General features: G+C 39.8%; 1 protein-coding gene and 1 long non-coding RNA gene across 4 annotated transcripts in view; both read right to left on the bottom strand.

Annotated features, from left to right (window-relative positions):
* The window catches only part of ROR1 (receptor tyrosine kinase like orphan receptor 1), a 157,583-nt gene that overhangs the window by 16,820 nt on the left and 117,470 nt on the right, over positions 1 to 23,293 (bottom strand). For all 3 annotated transcript variants that reach the window (XM_081011755.1, XM_081011754.1, XM_081011756.1), the window contains exons 3-4: positions 17,813 to 18,100; positions 16,591 to 16,621 (exon numbers count right to left, since the gene is read on the bottom strand). In XM_081011755.1, coding sequence (XP_080867881.1) covers positions 16,591 to 16,621; positions 17,813 to 18,100 — 319 coding nt within the window. The remainder of the gene's footprint in view (positions 1 to 16,590; positions 16,622 to 17,812; positions 18,101 to 23,293) is intronic.
* On the bottom strand, positions 1,327 to 11,693 carry LOC308480426. Its single transcript, XR_013988105.1, has 2 exons — positions 11,580 to 11,693; positions 1,327 to 11,198 (listed from the first exon to the last, which is right to left on the bottom strand). It is a non-coding gene; the product is annotated as an uncharacterized lncRNA (long non-coding RNA).

The raw sequence follows: 23,293 nt of genomic DNA, 5'->3' as shown, positions 1-23,293 counted from the left end.
TAGCTTTCTAGCATAAATAATATAGGTCTAATGTATCTGAGGTCCTCCTTAGTAAAACACTTCACTGTTTTTGCACATACAAAACCTATTTATCTGACACATTGGACCAGGAAGCTGAGATTCTCTAGAGGAATGCTGCACACATATATTCTTTGCCATAAGTAGGAATTATTATACGCACACTTTAACACAGTATGAGCCTTTAACTTTTTTTTTTTTAAGCTTATGAGGTAGAGAACAGGATACTTTTTACCTCTTAGTATTTCTCCAGAATGATATACATGGCCATAAACATTGTGCCAAATCCCAAAGTAACTACTTAGATTCTATACAATCCTTAAGACAGAAGTCCTTTATATGTAAGATTTGGTCTACTGTTCTTTTTGCTGAATACCATGTGTGTAATGGACTAGTTATAACTCTAAATACTGAAGATAATGATGGCATTAATGAGGCAAACTTGGCATATATGAACTGCCTTTCTTTTCACAGGCAAGCCAAGTAATCAATAACTGAGACAGCAACAAACTCATCCTCGATTTCTTAAAAGGTCCCACGTCTCTTTAACAAGTTCTTCTTACGGAACTTGAGGCAATACATATGTTATTAAACATAAATCAATAAGTGTATTGTAAGCATATCAGTAAACCACATGCAAAACTATGCCTCTAGATATTAAGTTATATCCAGCAAAGTCTTCCCATTTGCACAAGGAATTCTGCTTCCGCAGTGGAACTTCGCTTGCCTCTCCTCCCTCTGTCTCATACCCAGATCTGTTCTGGATTTCACCCCAACCTCCCAGAGCAGCTTTGGCAGGGGTGGGCACAGTGTCACGCAGGGAGAGGAGAAGGAGGGGAAGTTCCGCTGTGCACGCTGATCTCTACCACCAGCCCTGACTTCCTATCTAAAATAAATACATGTAGCTGCATTTAGAACATAATCTTGCTGACAATTACTTTTCCATCCATTTCTGATAGTGCCCACTTTGTAACTTGCACACTTGTTGGTCAAATACTTTGTATCACATGCTGGAGTCTACACTTCATTATAAAATGCTCATATGCTTTGCTGTGCTACTGAAGTCTCCAAATTACTTAACACTGGTATTTTGACAGAAACCTGAGGACAATTTGATATAGGGTGAGGAGGAGGACTTCTCCCACTTCCGTCCCAAATGGCAGCAACATCCTAGCCTACCCAGGCACTTGATGTATCTCTGCTTTTCTGCATCACCAGATAGAAAAAGAGTGACGGGCCCATAAGTGATCTAAAAGATGAGGCAGGACTGGTCCAGGTTTTTGTTTTGATCTGTTAGGCAAATAGCTCTTTGATTGTATGTTGAGAAGCGTAACAATCACATGTAACCATCAAGGGTTGATCAGGATACGATTTCCTCATATTCATTTGGAAGATCAGTAATTCAGCAATCACACTATGATGCTGATCATTATCTTGACTACAGAAATGCCTTATCTTACACAGGGGTTCAGTTCTAAGAGTTACACAAGTATACACAAAAATCACACCCCATGGCTAATGGGAGAGGGAGGGAGCATCCCTAGCACTGCCAGAGATGATGTGCCAAGCTCAGCAAGCAAGGTAGAGAGCGTCAAAACTCTTTTTGTGCTTGGTCCACTTGGGTTACCTGTTGTGAAAACAGCTTTGAAGCGCTCTCGCAGACTCTGGAAGGCCAAGGATGCTCACACGAGATCTCATGGGAAGTCACATTGTCTCCCAGGAAGATCCCAGAGCTTTCCAGAGTTGGTATGCTGATCAGGCCTTGCTCCACAAGCAATTTGGAGAGCTTAAAGGCTCTTTCCATAGCAGGCAGAAAAAGCGTTTTTAAGCTCTCTCCTTTGTCTGGGACTTGACTTGCACAATTTCAACTAGCCCACCTTCATTGATGAATGTTTGAAATTCCACAAGTCAAATGTGTAAGATGAGGGATTACTGTAAATACTATCCTGAGACTCCTCATTTTCATCATTAACTAGTAGAATTCTCTTTTCACCTATGAACAAGCAATGCAAAAATCTGTTGAGCACCAAAATGGTAACAGTCAACCTTTAATTCAACAGAAGAAAATGGGAAAGTGCATCTTCTTTAGGTGTTCACTGCAAATGTCAATTGAGGACAGCAGGTCGGAATGCATGGAGTGGTGGTTCTTGGAATGTGAGTGTCCTAGGCTTGTCTCCATGCTTAGCTGGCTGTGGATACCATACCTGGAAATGTGCAGTCTCAAAATAAAGAAAAGTATACAGAGTATAGTCTCACTACTTATTTCTTAAAGGTGGAGATTTATACAGTATTTATAAAGGTTTTCACTAACATTTCAATAGAATGATGACATACTATTTTAGTGGTGTCCCCAATTTTTATTAAAAAAAATTTTTTAGAAGAAAAGCCAAATTATCCCATGTTTTATAAACAAAGGCAGCTTATCCATGGAAACCAAACCTCTAAAAATAAACATACCTTTCTGTTCTAAGTTTTCTTCTGTTCCTGCCAAAAAGAGACTGCTTTAGTTATGAAGGATATGAATATCTGATTATGTCACTCTCCAGGGGATGTTCTCAGGGGCTAGGGTACTAGTTACAAAATATATAAGCTTGGTACTCCCAAGTACTACAAATAAGGACAGGGTTGCAGATTCAGCACATTTCAGGAAAACAAAGGTCAAGCACAGAGAATCAGTCTAGGTTCAAACATCATCCAGAAACAAGATGGGGAAATAGTCCAAGGTCAGTACAACAGGGAGGTCAGGCAAGGTGCAGTAAAACAGAGAACCTAGAATCAGGAAAAAGGAGCTAAAGACCCATGTTGTTTCCAACAACTAGACAACTCAAGAGGGATGCCTTATATACTGCTAGCTGTGGAGTAACAGGTATGGCTTACTCACAAATAGATCCCTTACTTACAAGGAGGCTAACTACTCTGGGTCTGCAGACACATATTGCACCATTGTTCTTTGGCCTGGACCCAAATACTTTGGTGACCTTCCTCTTGAGGAATGCAGGGTTGCTGCACCTTCTGCTCAGAGAGTTCCAGGGGTTCCTCATCAGGTACCAATCCAGAGAGCCCCTCAAGGGGATCCTCACCATTAGACTCAGAGGACCTGTCCTGCTCCTCCAGGTCCTTGTCTTGGGGGTGGGGTGGGGTATGCAGATTGTCATCCGAGGACTTCGTATCAGGTCAAAACATGGAATGAAACCAGTGGTTTCATCTCTTAGAAAGAAAGCTCAGGCTGCAATCCTTACACTACTTACGTATGAGTAAGCCCCATTGAATTCAGCGGGACTTACTTTTTGGTAGACATTATTAAGCTGGCACCATCAGCATCACTAGTGCCCTGCCTTAAGGGGGGGGGGGAACACATAGCATAATAATATATTACTATGGCTATATGTTTAAATAAATATTGCTCTTGGTGAGCCAATATTACAAATTTAAGCATGATGAAAAACAGACTGACCAGATCTAACTATTAAATGAAAAGCAAAATACGCTAATTGACAAAACTTAAGATGTATATGTTGGCTGGTTTCTAACGTAATACATATTACTAATTGCAAAAAACTAGAAAAAATACACTAACAATTCTAATTGAAGTCTACTGGAAAAACAGCTTTAAACTAACTCTTATTCTATGTCCCCTTAAAGTGTTTTCCCTGTGCCAAAAGTCTCTTTTTACACATAAAGATGGATGCAGTGTACCAGCAAATCTCATTCTACTTGGTCTTCTCTAGGGGTTGGCCACCCACCACCTTCTCCCCCTCCCTTACTCCAGTTGATGAAGTGCCCAGAAACAAATGACCTGAGATGGAATAAAGTGTGCCTCTTCCATTTCATGTACTCAGTTGCAGAGTCTTTCTTTTTGGACACACTTACCCACACTGCCAGTGCCTTTTTGCTCAGTTCCCTCCTGGTTGGTGAGGAGGGCTTAGAAAACCCATGTGGTCTCTAGTGCAGGGGGTTGTATGTCACCAGTAAGCAGCTCCTCTCATGTCTCTGTGCAGTCCCCTAGTACAAAATGGTTCACTGCCTTATATGAAGAGGGGGCTCCTCTTATTGTGACAAACCTTGCAGAACTTTTCATCCCAATGTAACCATCTGATTTGACTAGCAGACCTGGCACATAAGCAGGCCCTATTCAGCTGTTCTTCCTCCCTCCTTTCCCAGCATGAATATTATCACATAAGGGGGAAAGCAGGGATGAAACTTACTGTTCCTGCAGGCCCCCAGATGTCGCCACCCCCCTCCCTGAATATCTGCAGTGGGCTGCCTGCTCTATCCAGGGTTCTAAATCACTGAAGTAGAGCAAGCTTCCTCAGTACAGATGTTCAACCATCAACATGTGAAGGGCAGTGGGAGAAAGCAGGTCTAAAAGACTCACCACTGCACTAGGGCAAGCGAAAGTGAATAGGACTATTCTTTCATGAAGGCTGAGGCATGGTAGTTCAAGAACACTTTAGTACAAAGAAGGTACTATGGATGTAGGATTGTTTTTCTTCTTTGTGTATGTTGCTATAACAGGGAGCAGAAATTTCACTCACTCTTCAAAACAAAGCAACTGCCACCAGGATTGCCATCTTGAGATAAAGATGCATAAGAATGAAGGTTGTATTCAGCTCAAACAGCTTCTCAACTGGGAGGGGGGGTGTAATCGCGTGCAAACCTAAGCCATGCTGCCATGTTCTTTTTAGAGAGATGAGGCTTTCTCCTGGAAACCTTCCCGAACAACCCATACTTGTTCTGTCTTTTTCTAATTGTACTGTCATGAACCTTAACATTTAACATGCTAACTGAGGCCTGTAGAGCCTGAGATGTAACTTTTGGGGGTTTTTTTCCAGTTTCTCTGAGCATTGCATGGTCTGACCTTGGGGTGAATTTGCTGGGACATCCACTTCTGAGAAGATTAGCAACTGTCTTGAATGTTTTCCACTTTTGAATAATCTTTCTCACTGTAGAATGATAGACTTAAAATTGGCTGGAGGTGACCTTTCCCAGTTTCACAGGCAGCAATGCACTTGCTTATCTAAGAGTATTGTGTCATCTTTCCTCCTTGGTTAAAGCACACCAGAATGATCCAGACCATCAAACTGCCAAAACTTCAGTTTTTATAGAGGTGGGCACACTTGCTGATGATCAATTAAGCAAGGGCATTTTATTAACAGCCCCTGTCCGCTACTTAGCCTCTTAATTCCTATGGAAGCAGTAAGAGTGTACTTAGTTTTTCACACATGATTTCTCCATCTTGGCTTTATTTCTGTTAAATAAATCATGACACGGTATAATATGTCATATGTTGTTGTTCATCTGAGGTTGTATTTATCTATTTTAAGACCTGCTAAGGAACAAGTGATTGCTATTATGTCCTGATATGTAAAATCACAGAATTCAAATAGGGTGCACTTTATTTTCCCCATGGCTGTACGTGAAGGAGAAATGTCAACTTTGCTGCTGCTAAATTATCTGGGGTTTGTTTGGTTTAGAGCCTTGGCTTTCTAACATCATTTGGGGCAGCTGTTGAGTCCCAATGTCTTATATGCAGTTACTCTTAGTTAAAATAGAGGAAGTGGTTTAACAACTGTGAAAACATTAGAAGTTCACATAACTTGTGCGCCTTTCATAAATTCCACTCCTGATAGACACGTATAAATAGAAGCTATTCATTGGGGAATAACTGGTCAGCTTTAAGAATCTCAGGAGCTATATTAAAATGGTGTCGGAAAAAGTTGGAAAAGAGATTACTCTTGAGATAAGAAACTGATTCCTAAAGCAACAAACATCTATGGACATGTGCTTCATTGAAAATTAAGACCTGCCACTAACTCATGCCGAAGAGTAGGTGTTTTCTTCAAAATTACCAAATTATACTTCTATCACTTCTAGTGAGTCTATGAAGGTGTGGGAGTGTGGGGAAAGCAGAAGGTAACTCATTGTTCTCGGGGACAGGGAAGACCACCACTATAGCAGGCACCCACAACAGCCCCCAAGTTGAGAGGTATTTCATTCTATGTCTCAATTAGAGGGGGTTTTTTTGTGAATGATGCTAGCTCCTGACTTTGGATTTTGGGATCTTGCTTTTTCATCAGCAAGGAAAAGTGAGTCTTTTGCAAGGTGAAAGTCAGCACCACAGACAGAAACTTCAAAACAAGCCAACAGCCACACACCCCTCCAAACACAAAGCCTAAAGATGGACATTTAAACAGTTCCTACGTATGTCAGCCCCTGCTTTATTTTAAAACTTTTGAATTTTTATATTTCAGGACAATGTTATTTTTAAAGACCATGAGCAGAAGTCACAATATTGCTAGTCATGTAGCCACACGCTGATTCCTTATTGAAACCTGGTGGAAATGTGGGGCCAGCCTGAATGGCTTGGTAGATGATATGAGTCAGGGGAATGGAAGGGGTGAAAGTTATCAAGTGCAACCTTTCCTTCCCCCATAATATGCCTGCACAGTCCCAATGCAGGGCCCTTAAAAGAGCAATGGCTCTTAACCAAAGCAAACTTAAATCAAACCTCTTATATTACAATTTCTCTCACAAGCTTGCAGTGAGAGTTTTGAAGAATATATATGTAAATATGCTAGTCAAATTGAACTTACAAAGACGTCAATAGCACAAAAACAATTTTAAAATGTACCAATAACTTGGAATATTTAATACTTTATTTTGAAAAAAACCTTTTCTCTTAGCCAGCCATCTCTGTAGTTCTCTTATTTCTAGAATCTTGCCTAATTTCTTCTCTGCTTCCCAGGACACAACACTGCTATTCAAAATGTTAGAGATCCTATCATTTGATTGGCCTAAGCAAACCTTTGGAGTCTTGGGCTACATAGAGTCAAATATGCAATCACTGTGAAAATAACTCTGAAAGCCATTACCCAACATGGTGCTCACAGGTGTCCAGGATTTTTAATCCTAATTAATCTGCTTTTGTTGGCATCCCGTTATCATCTTAGACATGGGGATGAAATGTACTATACAGCACAGGAATAACAGCAGTGACCAGGTGACTAGTACAGCTTTGTTCAGTCCTGAACAGTCCTTTCTACTAGTCCTTTTCTCTCTCCCTACCTGTTTCTTCTGCACCCAATGGGCTGCCAGGGGAGAGCAAAATAACTGTTCCTGTTCCATTTGCAAAGAGTTTTGGAAATTAGACCAAAGGCTGCATACAATTAGGCCTAGGTTGCTGATCCTCTGGGATAAGGAAACCATGTGTTTCTGCCTTGTATTTGGTTATGAAAAAGTTGTATGGAGCAGCATGTGTCCCTGCCACACCACTGTCTAGCTTCCTTTGTCCCTCAGAAGATACCCCAAGACTTATTAGCTATAGTTGGATTTCATGTGAGTCTGTCCCTAGTATAATAGATGCAAAAGGTTTGAGGACGGCACAATAATGTTTCCCCATTTTTTTTACATGTTATGTCAATATTTAAAGGTTTCTTTTAAAAATAGCAAGGACATCATCTAAAAATAATAATAGAGTAAACAGTATGGCTAATGTTCTTCTGTAAAACGTTTTATGACAAGGTCAATTTTTAATGATATTCTTAGTAATGCTACAGATAAACCTGTGTGCATTAATCATTTCATTTATCTGACTTATCGCTGAAAAATTATTACCTGAGGTTACAAAGATGTTTCAAAGAAGCTGTCTAAGACAACCCTGTTTTAATAAACTTGGTTATGGCATACTTGTGTTGTTTTACTTTATCAAGTCCAAAAACTGGAATCTAAGGCTGGCTAGAAAGCTGGTTTATATCAAGCAAAACTCTTATCATGGGCTTGGTAATAGAAAACATGCATTTTACAAATGCATTAAAAAAACAGCTTCAGCCAAGTATTGTTTAAAAAGATGCCTATATGCTACCAAAGCAATGAAGCAATGTTAAATTTATGAGCAATATGCTTTGTATGTGAATCATAACATACAATGCCATGTCCACATCACTGGTTTTGTTAATGGACAGTTGCACTTGATTTTGGCATAGGTAGTATCAGCCTGTTCTCACAACAAAGGAGTTATCTAAATTAATACAAGTGTGGAACAATTCCAAATGATAATAGCTGCTCTGCCTTGACATGGGTAGTTTAATCTTTGACCTCTGGGTATAGGGCGGTATATAAATTAAATAAATAAAATAAAAAATAAATCTCAAGTTCAAGACTAGGCAAGGCTGTCAGCCTATAATGTACACAGTGGAGCTGGATGAGCCTCTTTTGAAACTTGGGGGAATGTGAAAAGCTATTGCTGATACAGTGCAAGGACCTGTTGTTGGAACTAAGAGAATAGCTCCCACCACTATGCAATCTGAACAGAAATCTTTCAAAACAGGACATGAACCTGAATAAGGAAGGTGAAAGTAACTTGCCCCTGGAATTGCATGGGATATAAATGAAAACGGGTGGCATGGGCATTAGTCGACTCAGAACTGAAAAACCATCTAGATAACAAGGGAGTGGATAAATGTTTTGCTTTCCCACAGAAATAACCATGCACATTTTTTTGCTGTTAACAAGATCAATAAACTCGCCACATTGTGAAGTCAATGTTTAACCCCGTTTTACAGCAATTGACTTCTGATAGGAACTCCTACCATTACATTTCTGTCACTTTACTTACTTAGATATGGCCAGCACTGTAGCACTGTATATGGTTTTAATTTTTGGAATAAATGATGTAACACCTTATAATCTTTCTTCTGCACCCTTAATGATTTTGTGATGAAGTAATATAAGTTGCAAGTGACCTCTGTAACTACCACTCAAGACCATAATATACACACTGGCTATGCAAACTATATTATCTTTACCTCTAAAAGTCCTTTCTAAATGTTCTATGGTTTATAGCAGCAGTGAAAGGCAGTTCAGGTCACCAGGGATTTATTCCCCTTTTTAATGTTTTTACTAGACTGAATAAACACATTCCCAAAGATTGAGACCACTGGCTACTCCAAAGATCGGTGAAGCACAGGGTAAACTTGTTTAAGTTGAAGTCTGCAAGATTGACACTTCTTCACAACAATGGGCAGCTTTGTTAACTTTAAGTGGAACTGGTTTGGGCCACATAGCTTACAATGTGCCCTGTTCCATCGAAAGCAATAAATGAATCTGGCCTTACTGGCTTCATATTGAGTTTCAATGTAATCTTCTTCACAAGGCTGTCTGTTATAAAATGGTCTCATTAATACCATGAAGTCACCCTGCCCTGAGCCCCCAAAACATTGGTTGCAGTATAATGATTGTTTTCAGTTTCTAGTAGGCATCACAGAAGATATACACTTTGGCAATGAAGCCAGGCTAAGAAGGAGAAGTCAGCAAGCTTTTCTCCCATGGAAATAAAACTGGAATTCTTGTGGCGTGGAGTGAGAAGAGTGGAGAGCATGTGGCTTTATCAGATCAGCCTCTCAGTTGCTGATATTCAATCACAGATAAAAGGAGCAAACCTCAGACTTTGCCTCAACTGGGATGAATCAGCAATCATTTTAAAAATTCAATAAAGTCTCCCAACTCTTTCAAGTCCATGGTATATGCATGGCAGAGTAGGATTAACGCTGGACTTCTGGCATAGAAAACATCTTTCTTGCCCTTTTTGCAGTCCTTACCAAAACGGCCATTTGCATTAAGACACCCACAGTGGACTGAGTGGTTTTGTTTTGGGGGCTTTAGGTATTTGTTGCTGTGATTCCCTCACCCCTATGAGGAGCTTGTTTGCTTGTTTTATAGCCCACCCCATTCTGAAAATTGTGAGTAGAAAACAAAATACAAAGATCCTATTTTTATCTATCGATAAAATTCCACAGTTTGCAAACATGACCTGACTTCTGAAGGTCTATCTGCCCACTGTGGGCAAGGCAGGATTTTGCTGTAATGGAAATTCAGATGTAATGATGCATTCACAGTTTCCGCCCTTCAGCCCTGTGGCTTTTTTGGCTACCCCCTAGTTTAAAAACTATGCATCATGAACCTATCAACTTTCCAGAAGGGAACACCCCAAATTGCTCAGCTTATTACTTCCTCCCACTCCCACACATTATTAATGAAATTCAGCCCTACAGTCTCAAGTGCTAACCCCTACATGAATTCTGCCAATCTGTTGAGTTCCTAGGATATCCAGATTTAACTGTTTTTGGCCAGTTGTTATTAAGCAACTCTTCCAGCGATTCAGTAACACAAAAATTGTGCAGTAGCTCAAGGCAAGCACATACAGATCTGGCTTCAATGTTCTGAGATGCTTGGCATACAGAAATTATTAACCTGTAACATCCTAGCTCACGGTTCATCCTCTTATCCATTGCAGCTACACAGCACTAGAGTGGGTTTTCTAATGCACGAAACTTTTTAGAAATGCTTCTAAATTTGAAAATGCACATGGTGGAGACATACAAGATTTGTGCCTTTTAATGAAACCTAACATTGAGATTTTGTATTGGAGAGCCATTCTTAGTTTAATTTAGTTTAACTCTTAGTTTGATTCTATGGCCAGATATCTCTGTGTGTTCCTCTTAGTTACAGCAATGTAAAATCCTTCAAAGCTTTCAGTGAGCTTGCTTCTGATTTATACTGATGTAAGTGCACCATAAAGTCTAGGATAATAATATAAGAAGTGGAAAAGGAGAGGAAATGACATGAAGATGGAAAAGGCTAAAGTTTCAACCCATTTTCCCAGGCTAAAAGTATTTTCTCCCCTTTTAAGAAATCCTCTTATCTCTTGGAATCTGCTATGCCATGTCTGCAGCTGCTGCTGCTGTTGTAGCACCAGACTGTTCTATCTCTCTTCTGACTGCTGATCCATCATGGTAGCAGCCAAACAGCTTGAAGATTAAGGAAGTAATACAGTTCTAAGGCCATTAAAAGAGTAGGCTGCTCTCTGGGTCATGGAAATTATCGCAGATTTCAATGCGTGGCAAATAATGGATTACTACTGGGATATGATTTTAACACTTTGGGGGTCAAGTCTATTTCTTGGTAGTTAGAAAGAAGCATTGTCGTCGTCGTCATCATCATCATTTTTATTATTTTAAAATGGCTGCCTTACAGTGAAAAAGTCTAATGGTTATTCTACAGTGAAATCCTATACATGTTCACTAGGAAGCAATCCCACTAAATTCAGTGATGCTATTGGACTCTAACCTTAACCTAGAATTCAGGATATTGTGTTATAAATGTAAGTAAAGGTAAAGGTACCCCTGCCCGTACGGGCCAGTCGTGTCCGACTCTAGGGTTGCGTGCTCATCTCGCTCTAGAGGCCGTGAGCCGGCGCCGTCCAAAGACACTTCCGGGTCACGTGGCCAGCGTGATGAAGCTGCAGCTGGCGAGCCAGCACCAGCGCAGCACACGAAAACGTCGTTTACCTTCCCGCTATAAAGCGGTACCTATTTATCTACTTGCACTTAAGAGTGCTTTCGAACTGCTAGGTGGGCAGGAGCTGGGACCGAACAAAGGGAGCTCACCCCGCTGTGGGGATTCAAACCGCCGACCATATGATCGGCAAGTCCTAGGCACTGAGGTTTTACCCACAGCGCCACCCGCGTCCCATATAATAAATGTATCTTCCCTATATTTTACACCAGAGAAAGAAAGCAGGATCAAGTAAGGTATACTATGACAAAAGTTGCTAGCAGCAGAATAGGAAAAGTAAAATGTTCCCATATGACTTTATAAGCAGATGAACTATACATAACATACTACTTGGGAAAGTCAAAGATTTCTACATGAATAAAGGGCAATTGAGCCACACTGCTTGCCTCATACCAGTGTCATACTCACTCTCCCAACCTGGCCCTCCAACCTCTGTATGTTGAGCACAAAGATGCCAGCTTCTCAACATAACTGAGGCAGCCAGACACAATGCCTTGATCCAGGCAAGCAATTATATTTAAGATCATTTTTTGTTGTTTTTACTGTTATTTTAATATGTGTGTATTTTAACGTTGCATGATATTTAAATCTTATTTTTGGCACAGTTGTCAGAGGGGTAGCCATATTAGTCTTTTTTGTTTTTAGTCAAAAGCATCTTGTGGCACTCTGAAGAACAAGATGGCAAAAACTTCACTAGAGTCATGAAGTGTTATCTTCAATTAGCAAGAATACATATGCATGGTTTTAGGGTGTGTGTGGAATGTAGCCGGTGTGGTCAGAGGAAAAGGAAATAGTACAAAAAAACTAGACTGTGACAATAAGTAAAGATTAAATGTATGTAAAATAAGCACAGTGACCAGTCCCGAAGCAGTGTTGACGGTAACACAAACATCCTGCCATTGCTAGCTAATTAACACCTGCAGTGGGGTTAAAAAACTTGTTATCTCTGTTCAGCTGATAGAATTGAACTTGTCCATAAGTTGTGATTTCATTCTTCTTTCAAGAATTCTCACTTTAAGGTCACCAACAGAGTGTCATGGGAGGCTGAAATGTTCTCCAACTGGGTTTTGTTAGTTGCTTTTTTAAGATTGTTTTAGCACTAAAGAAAGAGAGAGGAATGGTGCTAAGTAGATCTTTCTGTCAGCATTTCTGCTTGTCTGACAAAAGGATCTCCAATCCCACCCAAATGCTTTGGGGGTTCTCCCAACCCTCTTTAGTGAATTTGGGGGAGGCACAGAGTTTGTGCAGCAGGGAGGGGTGGGGAGAGGAGGGGAGGGGGGAAAGCCCTGTTGTATAAGCAGGAATGGGTTAGTTCAATCCTGCCCAATGATACAAATGCTAACAACTCAATGGTGTCATAACATTTCTAGTCCTGTTCCTCTGTCATATATTTCTATTGCAGGTAAGTGGTGTCACAATTTCTCCACTCAGCCAAAGGGAAACCATAGAACTGTAAATTGATACATTTGTGCAAGCACTCTTGCAAACATTTAACACCAAGCAAGATTCAATGTACATATTACTTGTTGGATCAGAACCTACCAGCATAAACTAGATGAATATCAGGACATGGGCACTATCTAGTTCAACTGAATTTCTTTCACTTGGATATCAATTTAACCTGGGAAATCAGCCATATGACCAGGATTATGCTAGGTTCTACGTGTGCAGACCTCATTCATATATTATGCCCTCGTGAACAACTGCTACTGGTGCATCTGGTGGGGATGGAGGTATTAAGGTTCTCTCTAGCTTCAACTCTTCATCACACATTTGGGGAGCTATCAGAAAAAGTACTGACTGATCTGCCACGTAACAATATCTAACTACTGCACTTTGGCTTTCTTTCTGTTAAAGCCATTTGAATGGGTACTTATGGAAAGTAATACATCATGTTCATTACTACTGAAATCCATGATTCATTATGGCTTAACACAACAAACCTCTCTCTTTCTAGCTTGAGACCTTGAGAGTTCAAGGACTTGGAATGAGGGCATTACAATTTCTAACTTTGTTCCAGTCTGGACACTCAACTCCATATTTAGCACCATTTCTTTCACACTTTACCCATTAGACCAATAAGATATGTGACTGAATTCTCAGCATTTCCCTTAAATGAAGCGGTGGGGTGAGGTGAGGCTCTTAGTAAGACCAAGGAAGCAGCACAGGAGGTGGGGGCATTTAACCATTTCATCATGCACTCTTCCCCCAAGCAGAACTATTTGCAACATGGGGGGGGGGTACAGTCATCATGCAGGTGTCTGCATTACAAATGCAGAGCAAATGGTAACCTGAGAGTGATGATGGGGGGTGGGGAAGCAGACTAGAAAAGGTTTACATGTTATTAGCACTCACACTGCTCCCAGTGACAGATCTCCCTGTGCAATGTGTACTTTGGCCCACGGTTGCAGAGAGAGAAAGTGAGAAACCAACATTTATCAACTCTGTTATGCTGCAAATTCCAGAAGAAAACTTACTCAAGCAAAGTAAAAAAAAACCCCACACAACTCCCAACCTTTAGTTTAGTTTTACTCATTTTTCATGTTCCTTCCCGCTATCAATCTACTGCACCTTGATTAACAGTAAAACTTAAAGTAGACGAAGGCAATGCATAACAGGACAGAAGTTGTGCCTCTTCTTACAAGTCTCTTCTGGATGGTCAAGGAAAGCAAGCATATACCGGACATGGGATTTTTGTTCAAGGCCATAAAGCTAGAAGAAGGAATGCCACTAAGTGAAAAGAAAATGCTTTAAGTAAATTGAATACTTTTATTTATTTGCTTGCCTAAAACCTAAAGGTGCATTTTTGTGATTTTTCATTAGAAAGGATAGCAACATGTCACTTTCTTCTTTGACAGCCTTCCCCAGACTGACACAATTGTATTGCAATAGATCCTTGGTCCACTTTGCACAACACCACCTTTACTTAAAGGTAAGTCTCTTTGAGAATTGCAATCAAAATATTCCTTAGCCTGCACAATGTATTTAGCAGGCCTGACAGCATGAATTGTTTAATCACAGATTAAGAATGGGAATATTTAAAATCAGAGTTGTCCCACAGGAGATGCTGTTCAGGGCTAATTAACCATCTACATCGCCTACTTCAAGCAAAACAATTTATTTTCATGTTGCTAAATGATTTAACAGCATCACATACTTTTTTTAAAAAAAAACATGCTAAAAGGATTATCCACATTGCAGTATCGTAATATCATTATTAGTGTCACAGAGTAAGTTAAAATAGAATTATTATGTGCAAAACCATCAAGCAATTAAGGTTGTAATCCTGTGCACATATTATTTGGAGTAAGCCCTATTGAGGTTTACTTCTGAGTAAACATGTTTAGGATTGAGCTGGAAGCTTAAGTGCAAATACACAAAACTAGGCTCTGTTAAAAATCAGCAGGAGTTCTTAGAAAGTTAAAGTGAATAAGATGGCAAAACCATTGTAACAAAAGCTTTCAGTCATGGACAGTTCCCTTTTTCTGCATATCTTTTTAGCTTTTTAATCAAGTTGAGATTCCTTAATAGCTTGAGTAGCTTAATTTTACTGGTCAACCGTAGCTGCCATAGTATAAACAGCACAGTCCATTTGAATCTTATGCAGGGGTTCAAGGCCATACATATGCAAAAATATGTAAACTCAACCTCTCACCTTGGAACCACTTCTGTGTGAGCATCCCTAGCCTTCCAGTGCACTGGTGCACTGAGCGAGCCTTGACCCCCAAGCAAGGCAGAGAGCTTAAAAGCTCTTTTCATGCCAGAAAAACCCAGCATGAAAAGAGCTTTTAACTCTCTGCCTTGCTTGCATTTAACTTGCTGGTTTTCAACGAGTCGGCCTGTAGCTTGTTTGGAGTTGTTGGACCATACTAGGTCCCTTTTCCCTCAATGATCATCAGAAAACCCTGCAGATGAGTTCATTCTTAGGTCCTTCGGCTCAGGGCCTGTCAGGAAACCTAGAGTGATTTCCTCAGGCACAGCAACAAGTGAAAGGTCAGGAATCAAAGCTTTGAACAATACATAGTGTGGTTAACAAGGGTGGCAGTGCTACCTGGTCCTGGCTCCTCCAAGACGAAAGCTAGGTCATTCCACCCCCCACTCCCCCACATTCAGATTGAAGTTAGTTTTTTGGGGGGAAACACATCAGAACACAGTATTTCACAAGAAGCAACAGGAGAAACACGATAATATAGTGGTGCCCCGCAAGACGAATGCCTCGCAAGACGAAAAACTCGCTAGACGAAAGAGTTTTCCGTTTTTTGAGTCGTTCCGCAAGACGAATTTCCCTATGGGCTTGCTTCGCAAGACGAAACGTCTTGCGAGTTCTTGCGAGTTTGTTTCCTTTTTCTTAAAACCACTAAGCCGTTAATAGCCGCTAAGCCGCTAATAGCCACTAAGCCGCTAATAGCCGTGCAAGACGAAGAGACTCGCAGAACGGATTAATTTCGTCTTGCGAGGCACCACTGTATGGGTTGTGTACACCACTTCTCAAACCAGTGGTGTGAGTACACTGGATTCAGAGTCAGCAGGAAACGGGGTTGTACACAGCCACAGTCTTCCTCTCCTCTTGCATTTGACCAAGGCCAGTGTGATAGTAAACACTATGGGTGTTATTAAATTAAATACTTATGCAGACACAAAATCAGTACTGGTGCAAAAGGGGTTTCCTTCATGCACCCTGCAACATTCCCAAATCTGCTCTGGAGGACTGGGGGAACCCTAAGAACAGATTTAGGGGGTATGTAGTGGGAGGAGAGGGAGAGAATGTTCTGTTGCGACTTCAACTGAATATAATCCTGTGTTTGTAGGACTGGATTCTAAAATGCTTTGAGCTGTAGCCTACATTTTCCTTTGCCCACAGCAAAGACTAAGAAAAAGCACAGTGTCTGCAAGCATCTGTCAAAAGTGGGTAACATCTCAGGTCTGTCATCTGCACTCTTTCCAAACATTCAGGAGAGTTAGGGTGGATTAAGGACCATGGAAGCAAGCAAACAATTTGATTTAGCTGACGGAAGAAGCAGTTCTCTAGCTTGGGCATGACCCACTGTACAACTCCTAGTGTGTGCGTGCATGTGTGAATATATACATATAATGAATTTAAAATGATACCACAATTCTATTCTTAATGTTGAATTCAGAGCAGAATACATATGAACTATAAAATTACTTTTTAAAAAACATTACAGAATTAATTAACATAGTAAGTATTTAACAACTCACGATGTTCCTGGACTTGCTGTTGGCGGAGGACCTAGAAAAATGAGAATTTTTTAAAAAAAGAAGAAGAGGAGGAGGAGGAGTTAGTTTTTACTAAGTTTACAGCAGGAAATTTTTTGTTTTTGCTTAAGTCAATTTTAATTATATTTTATTGTTCCAAATTTCTAATATAAGATTCAAAGCTATTGCTATGTATTTCTCTGCTATCAATAGGTATACATTTTGCTCTTACATCACTTAATATTTTAATGAGTGCATTCTATATACAATGACAGACAGTGTGTGTTTATGTGTGTGGTTAGTATAGTTTAGCTTTCAGTCTGCTCAGTATTGTAACCCCAGTATATGATATGAGAAGGCACATGAGGCCACTACCTTGCTAAACAGATTTGGGTCTGCTGAATGCCTGAATGGGTGATTGTCTGGGAACCATATGTAAGGCCAGCTTGGATTCCATGGTGGAAGAAAGGCAAGATATATAACAACAACAATAACAGATTACATGTTCTTGTGCCTAAGGGCAGAAGTAGCCCACTGGCCAGCAGTGCTAGGGGAGAAACAAAATGTGATGTTAAATGCATGCAAAAAGTTTAAGGGCACATTTTGAAATTACTATTTAAATCTAGTCTGCAGAGGTTGGGGCCTCAAAGCAGCATCAGGGTGGACGTATCCTGCGATTTAATTCTTTTGCTGCATTTTGCATTTAGCCATGGGAGAAAAGCTTCCATTGGCACCAACAGCATCATATGTGGGAAATGGTTTCCCCGCCCAAGCAGGACAGCAGGAAAAGAAAACATTAAATCCCTGCACACCAATATCTCAGTGCTATCCTAGCCTGTGTGGCTGATATTTAAGTAATAAAAAATGCTTACACATTTAATATAACATGTAGTTTGGCTCTTAGTTGCGCCTGCCTCCAACACTGTTTGTTTAACAAGCTGTTTATAATGTAACAATATCACAAGATTCTCCATTGCAACGGCTTGTATTAACATCAATCAGATTGCAATGGCTTGTATTAACATCAATCAGATGTAATCTGATTACATCTGTAATCTTGAATAAAGTGATAAATCTGCTTGCTTTGTTATTCTGAATATGCAGTTTTGTTCAGCTATGTCCTGTGTTAACTTGGTTGGGCATGATGGGAAAACATTTATCTTTGCCTCCATTTTACCCAACTTTTCTTGAAAGAGGAACTTTTCCAGCAAGAGGGACTTCTTACCGAATTTCACAAACAGTACCCCAGTGGTAGAAACGGTTTTCTTGCCATTTGTTGCCACACACTGAAAGTAGCCGGTGTCTGTGGTATCAAGGTTTCTTATTCGTAATCGAGATCCATAGTTCGTCGCACGGAAAGATATCCTTCTGGGTTCCTGTACAACAGGAGCATCATTTTTCAACCAACGCACAGTTGGAGGAGGATTCCCAGAAACCCTACAGTGCAGTTCTGCCGTCTGGCCTAAGGTAGTGGTGATATTGTTCATGGGCTCATCAAGCTTCAAGAAATAATCTGTCAAATACATGAGGAAGAGGGATTAGACAAAACAACTGCTCACTTGGACACAGTTTTAAACAAATCAGTTTCTTCCACCCAAGAAATTTCTATTCAAACATAAATAATGTATTCTAGCATATCAACTATGAATGAATCTCTTTTTCCTATCAAGAAAGATTAGTGGATGTATATCTATTGCTACATACAACACGTACAAATATGTAAAGTAGTATAAGGGAAAGTGTCACAAATAATCTACTGAAGATGCTGTCTTACATTTAGATGTATACTCATAAAGCTGGCTGTTGGAAGATCTGTTCTGTCTCTTTCACATTCCAAATGTGCTCATGGTTATGTTATTTAGACAATATAGATAACGGCTCGGCATTGCCTTATATAATATTTAGCTACTTCTGTCACTGTTCACCCAGCACACTTGTTTCATTTTATTGCTATATGATTATTATCAGATTTCTGAAAGTGGAAACAATTTGAAATCATTTGAAACTTACATTTGGTACCAAAGCTAAGCTTTTCTTCAGTATGTTTAACAACCAACACATTGAGTATGCATTTATATCTATCTGTATTTTGGACATAAAATATTGTGTGAATTGTCTTCTTAGTCCAGCAGATGCGTTTCAGGTGAAGGCAACTACCTAATTTGAAAAATTAATTGTCTTTTTTTTGTAGCTTTTTATACATACTCACCCTGTTTGACCTTTGTTATAGTAGCTTTATTTATCCAAGCAATGTTGTTGAAAAGGTAAGCTGCCTATGGGAAGCCACAACTAAGTTTTCTAGACCAGATAAACCCAACTCTCTAGCAAGTTATACTAGCTTGACCTAGGGATGCGGGTAGTGCTGTGGTCTAAGCCACTGAGCCTCTTGAGCTTGCCGATTGGAAGGTTAGCGTTCAAATCCGCGTGACAGGGTGAGCTCCCATGCTCTGTCCCAGCTTCTCCCAACCTAGAAGTTCGAGAGCATACAAGTGCAAGTAGATAAATGGATGCCGCTGTGGCAGGAAGGTAAATGGTGTTTCCGTGCGCTCTGGCACTTGACATGGTCCTCTGTGTGCCAGTAGCAGTTGGTCGTGCTGGCCATGTGACCCAGAAAGCTGTGTGTGGACAAATGCTGGCTCCCTCATCCTGAAAAGCGGGGTGAGTGCCGCACCCCATGGTCACCTGTGACTGGACTTAACCGTCCAAGGGTCCTTTACTTTTTTACCTTACAAGCTTGACCACTCATCTGTATATACATTAATATAATTTTATGGTAGCTGTAGGCCTTCACACATAAATGAGTAGCATGAAGTAACGCTGGCACTTTAACAACATTTAGCAAGCACTTTAATATTCCCAATGTTCAGCTAAATAGGCATGTATCTCTGGATCTGGTCAGAAAACAGGTCTGTTGGTTCCTTTCAAGAATGAGTTTCTTAAAGAAAATAAACTTCTTCCCCCTCTTGAACTAGAAATCTATCCGCTTCTGATGTTGATGCATGTATTGGTTTCATTTCCCACAAGACCTACAGCCTCCATTTTTTCTAGCTTCTTTTTTTGGCATTGCGTTAGGATTCAAATGTCCATTATTGGATCTATGTTCCATTTTTTGGCTATCAGTAGTGCCAATGTTTTCTTCCATGCAACACAACACCAACTGCTACCTATCTCTATTAATTTCCTTCAAGTATGGCACGTTTACTCTTTAAATCCAAATTTAACCAGCTTCTCTCTTCAAAGGGCCACCTTTTCCTATCCAGATGTTCAGATTTAGTAGCCAATAGCAAATGTTGTTCCTGGACATCTTTACTAAAATCCAACCCACCTAAAAGTTAACTCTCAATGGACAATTTTGTAAATATATGTGCTTCTTTCAATTACAGAGCTACTGCGGAACTGTAATTTAGAAGGCTAAGGAGGTGATTAAAGAGACCTAATTTTACAAGCTTTTAACACCTTAACACAATTTTGCCTATGTAAACTTTGGTTAGATGTTTAGCTTCATATCAAAGACGTTGCAATATCATGAATACTGTGGGCAAAGAACCCACAAGGGGCTGAAGGTATATATGATCACCATTTTACTGAAGAAGGTATTATAGCAATGAAGACAGTTGACTACAATTTTACAAGTGAGCAAGGGGAAGTGGGTTCACCACTCACTTAGGGGTCCATATAATCTGGCATCATGCTTTGAACACTTAAAAGAAAACTCATTGTTAAAGTATAGCCTGAGTCAGATCATACATTCTTGAATTCCCACAAAAATCTGCATTTAATAAAATCTTACTAATAGTGCACAGCTTCTGAGCAACCGCATTCAAATTTTAAGTATTAGATTTCTTTACAATGCTGAACTTGATTACACTTCAAAGAGAGTAATTTAGCTGCTTTAAAGTGCAATAGAGTCAAAGAGGGAAATATTAATTTTTCTATGATCGTCATGCTGACAAGGGTACAGAAAACTAACACAGAACATACAGTATTTCCAAAGAAGCACGGGTGAGGAACAATTAACAGGGTGCTGATTTGTTTCTGACACGTCGACAAATAATGGATAATTTAATATACAGTTATAATATGGTTGCATCATCACAAAAACACAGATATAAATTTTACAGAGATGTAGCTGTATTCAGATGACCAGATATAGATAAAAGGAGTTGTCATATGGAATCAGGCCAATGGCTTACCTAGCCCTTTGTTGTGGAAGAAAATGGTTGCATGTTGTATATCAGCCATGTGTAAGGACAAAACAATCAGCAGGGATAACTATTTTTGTCACCCCCTTCTCTCACATTTGTCATTCATTCATTCGTTCTTACTTTCACACAAGCCCCCAACCCACAAGTCATCCATTCACACACCAAGTATACACCCCAGCCATCCATCCATCATTCATTATCTTACTCTCTCACACACACATCCATAAGTTTCCCTCCCACCCTATGTCTGCCTCTTATAGTTCCTGTAATCTGAATTTATGTAGGTTTACTTGGACATAAAGTCTCAAGGAGGCATTTCTGAAGCATCTTCCCAACACCATTGTGGAGTTTTCCCTGTTTCAGGACTGCACCAAGAAGTGTGGCAAAGCACATGATACCCAGTGGAAATAAAATATTCACAAGAGGAGCAAGAGGAGCTTCTGGATCACACCCCTGTGGTGTGGTGTGGGAGGCCATGAGAAGTCATCACAGAGGGCAGTAGCAAAGGTATCTTTCCTCTCCATGAAGTGTAGCAGCTAGAACAGATTTCTAAAGGATGTTACGCTGCTCTGTTAGGCTGAGTCTCCAAGCTCCAATGCCACTGCAGGGTTTATGGAAAGGAAGAGAGATCCCGGAGTGCTACCAGATGCTGCACACATAAGGCCATGGATTACCCACCTGATTACAGTGTCAGGAAAATGCATTTTCAAGTAAAAACAGGATTTCCCAATTGGTGTGTGGAGGAAAGGGTGGGGCAGCATTGAGTAAACCGGAGTTTTGCTACCTAGGTCACTGTGCAGAGGGGGAGGGAGAACCATAGTATCAAGATGGATCCTCAGAAGGACAATTGTTTTATTACTGCTTCACCTGTTCTTGACATGAACACTGTCATTGAAAACAGGTTGCATAATATAAATCCTGACCCAAATTATATCATCAACCCTTTAATATTTTTTTGGCTATGGCACTCAAGCTAATTGCTACAGAATACACCAATTATATGTCTGAATTTAGGAGGATTTAAGGATTGTACCATAAATCAGTTAGCATTTTCTTCATTTTTAAAAAACATATATTCGCCTTTGTTTGATACCAAGCATGTATGACGACGCTTTCAGAAAATACTTTAATGTCAGAAATTTTGAGATGAAACCAGAAATCTAAAATTTAGACCACATATAATTTGATAACGAGTCAATTTTACTTTTCAATTTGTTAAAACAATCTGTTCCCAGTCTTAAATCCTAAATGCCAAGTTTCAACCCACAGAGACTTTTTTTCTTTATGCTCAAGTTATAAACCACTGTAAAATGCTGACAGACCCTTACTGTAGCAGGCCTAGTGGGTGCCCTATAACGAACTTCTAAATTACTTGAGATAATATCTAGAAAGCTTGGCCTTAAATATGTTTCTGGTTTTGAGGCATTGCCAAAGAAAACACTGCACATCATAAGTCACCTTCATGAGTCTAAGAGTATAAACTGGAGACAAAGAATGCAAAAACTAAATATTAGGTGTCTTTATTCTGCAACTTTCCCCCTCATTTTTTCATTATGGAATAGTGCTTTAATACACAGTTAAGTTTAAGGAGTTCTGAAACCACAAAATGTGCATTGTAAGAAAAAATATGTGCATTGTTAAAACAGGAAAGCTTTCAGACTATTTACTACTTTAAGTGGTGGCGTCCAGGTGCGTTTTAAGTAAAACTGGCAAATTCTTGCAAAGGAATTTGAATCTTTGTAGGATTACTCTAACTTAAACTTAAGTTGCAACTTATTCTGATGAACATTTGGCATGCTAAGGCAAAAGCAAAAAGCTCATTATCATTGCTAATGCTGCTGTTATTACTACCAGGATGTCATGCTAGAATCTGTTCCAAGCCATTCAGCTGCAAAAATAAGAATTGAATGCAAGTAAAGAACCTTAGTTCCTCTTTTCCTTTTCCTTGGGGTAATGAAGATGGCAGCAAAAGAGGATGCAGGAGCGTCTTTAAAATGAATCATTTCATCATATTGATTAATAAAAACAAGGAAAATGCAAATTGACTTTTCAGACAACAGAATAATGCTTTTTTATTATTTGGCAACCCACATGAAGCATATCAAAAAGTTAAAAGAGACGTGAATGGAAATATTTGGTCATCAGCATTTCAAGCAGGAAGCAAAGGCCAGCAACTCATTTTGCTCAGCCAGCTTGCTTTTATTTCACCAAAGTTCTCAATGAAGCATTCATAGAAAGCTTTATCCAAACACATAGTGCTGAATGGATTGTGTTTTCTCTTTATTGTTCCACTGCATATATTCCTTTCCGAGCTAATAATATACAGAAGCAAGCAATAGGCATTAGGGTGGATATTTTCTGAAAGCTTAGCCATGTTCTTTCTTCCTTTTTTTCTCCCTTCCTCTCTCTCTTTCACACACACACACACACACACACACAAACACAGACAGCAGAAGCTAGACAGCTTCGCAGTGTCATACATCTCTATCAGCCTTTCTGAT

The sequence above is a fragment of the Podarcis pityusensis genome, assembly GCF_964106645.2.
Source record: "Podarcis pityusensis genome assembly, chromosome: 6".
In the NCBI taxonomy this organism is placed as follows: Eukaryota; Metazoa; Chordata; class Lepidosauria; order Squamata; family Lacertidae; genus Podarcis; species Podarcis pityusensis.
The sequence above is the reverse complement of the archived record's forward strand: the minus strand, read 5'-3'. Positions and strand labels throughout refer to the sequence as shown.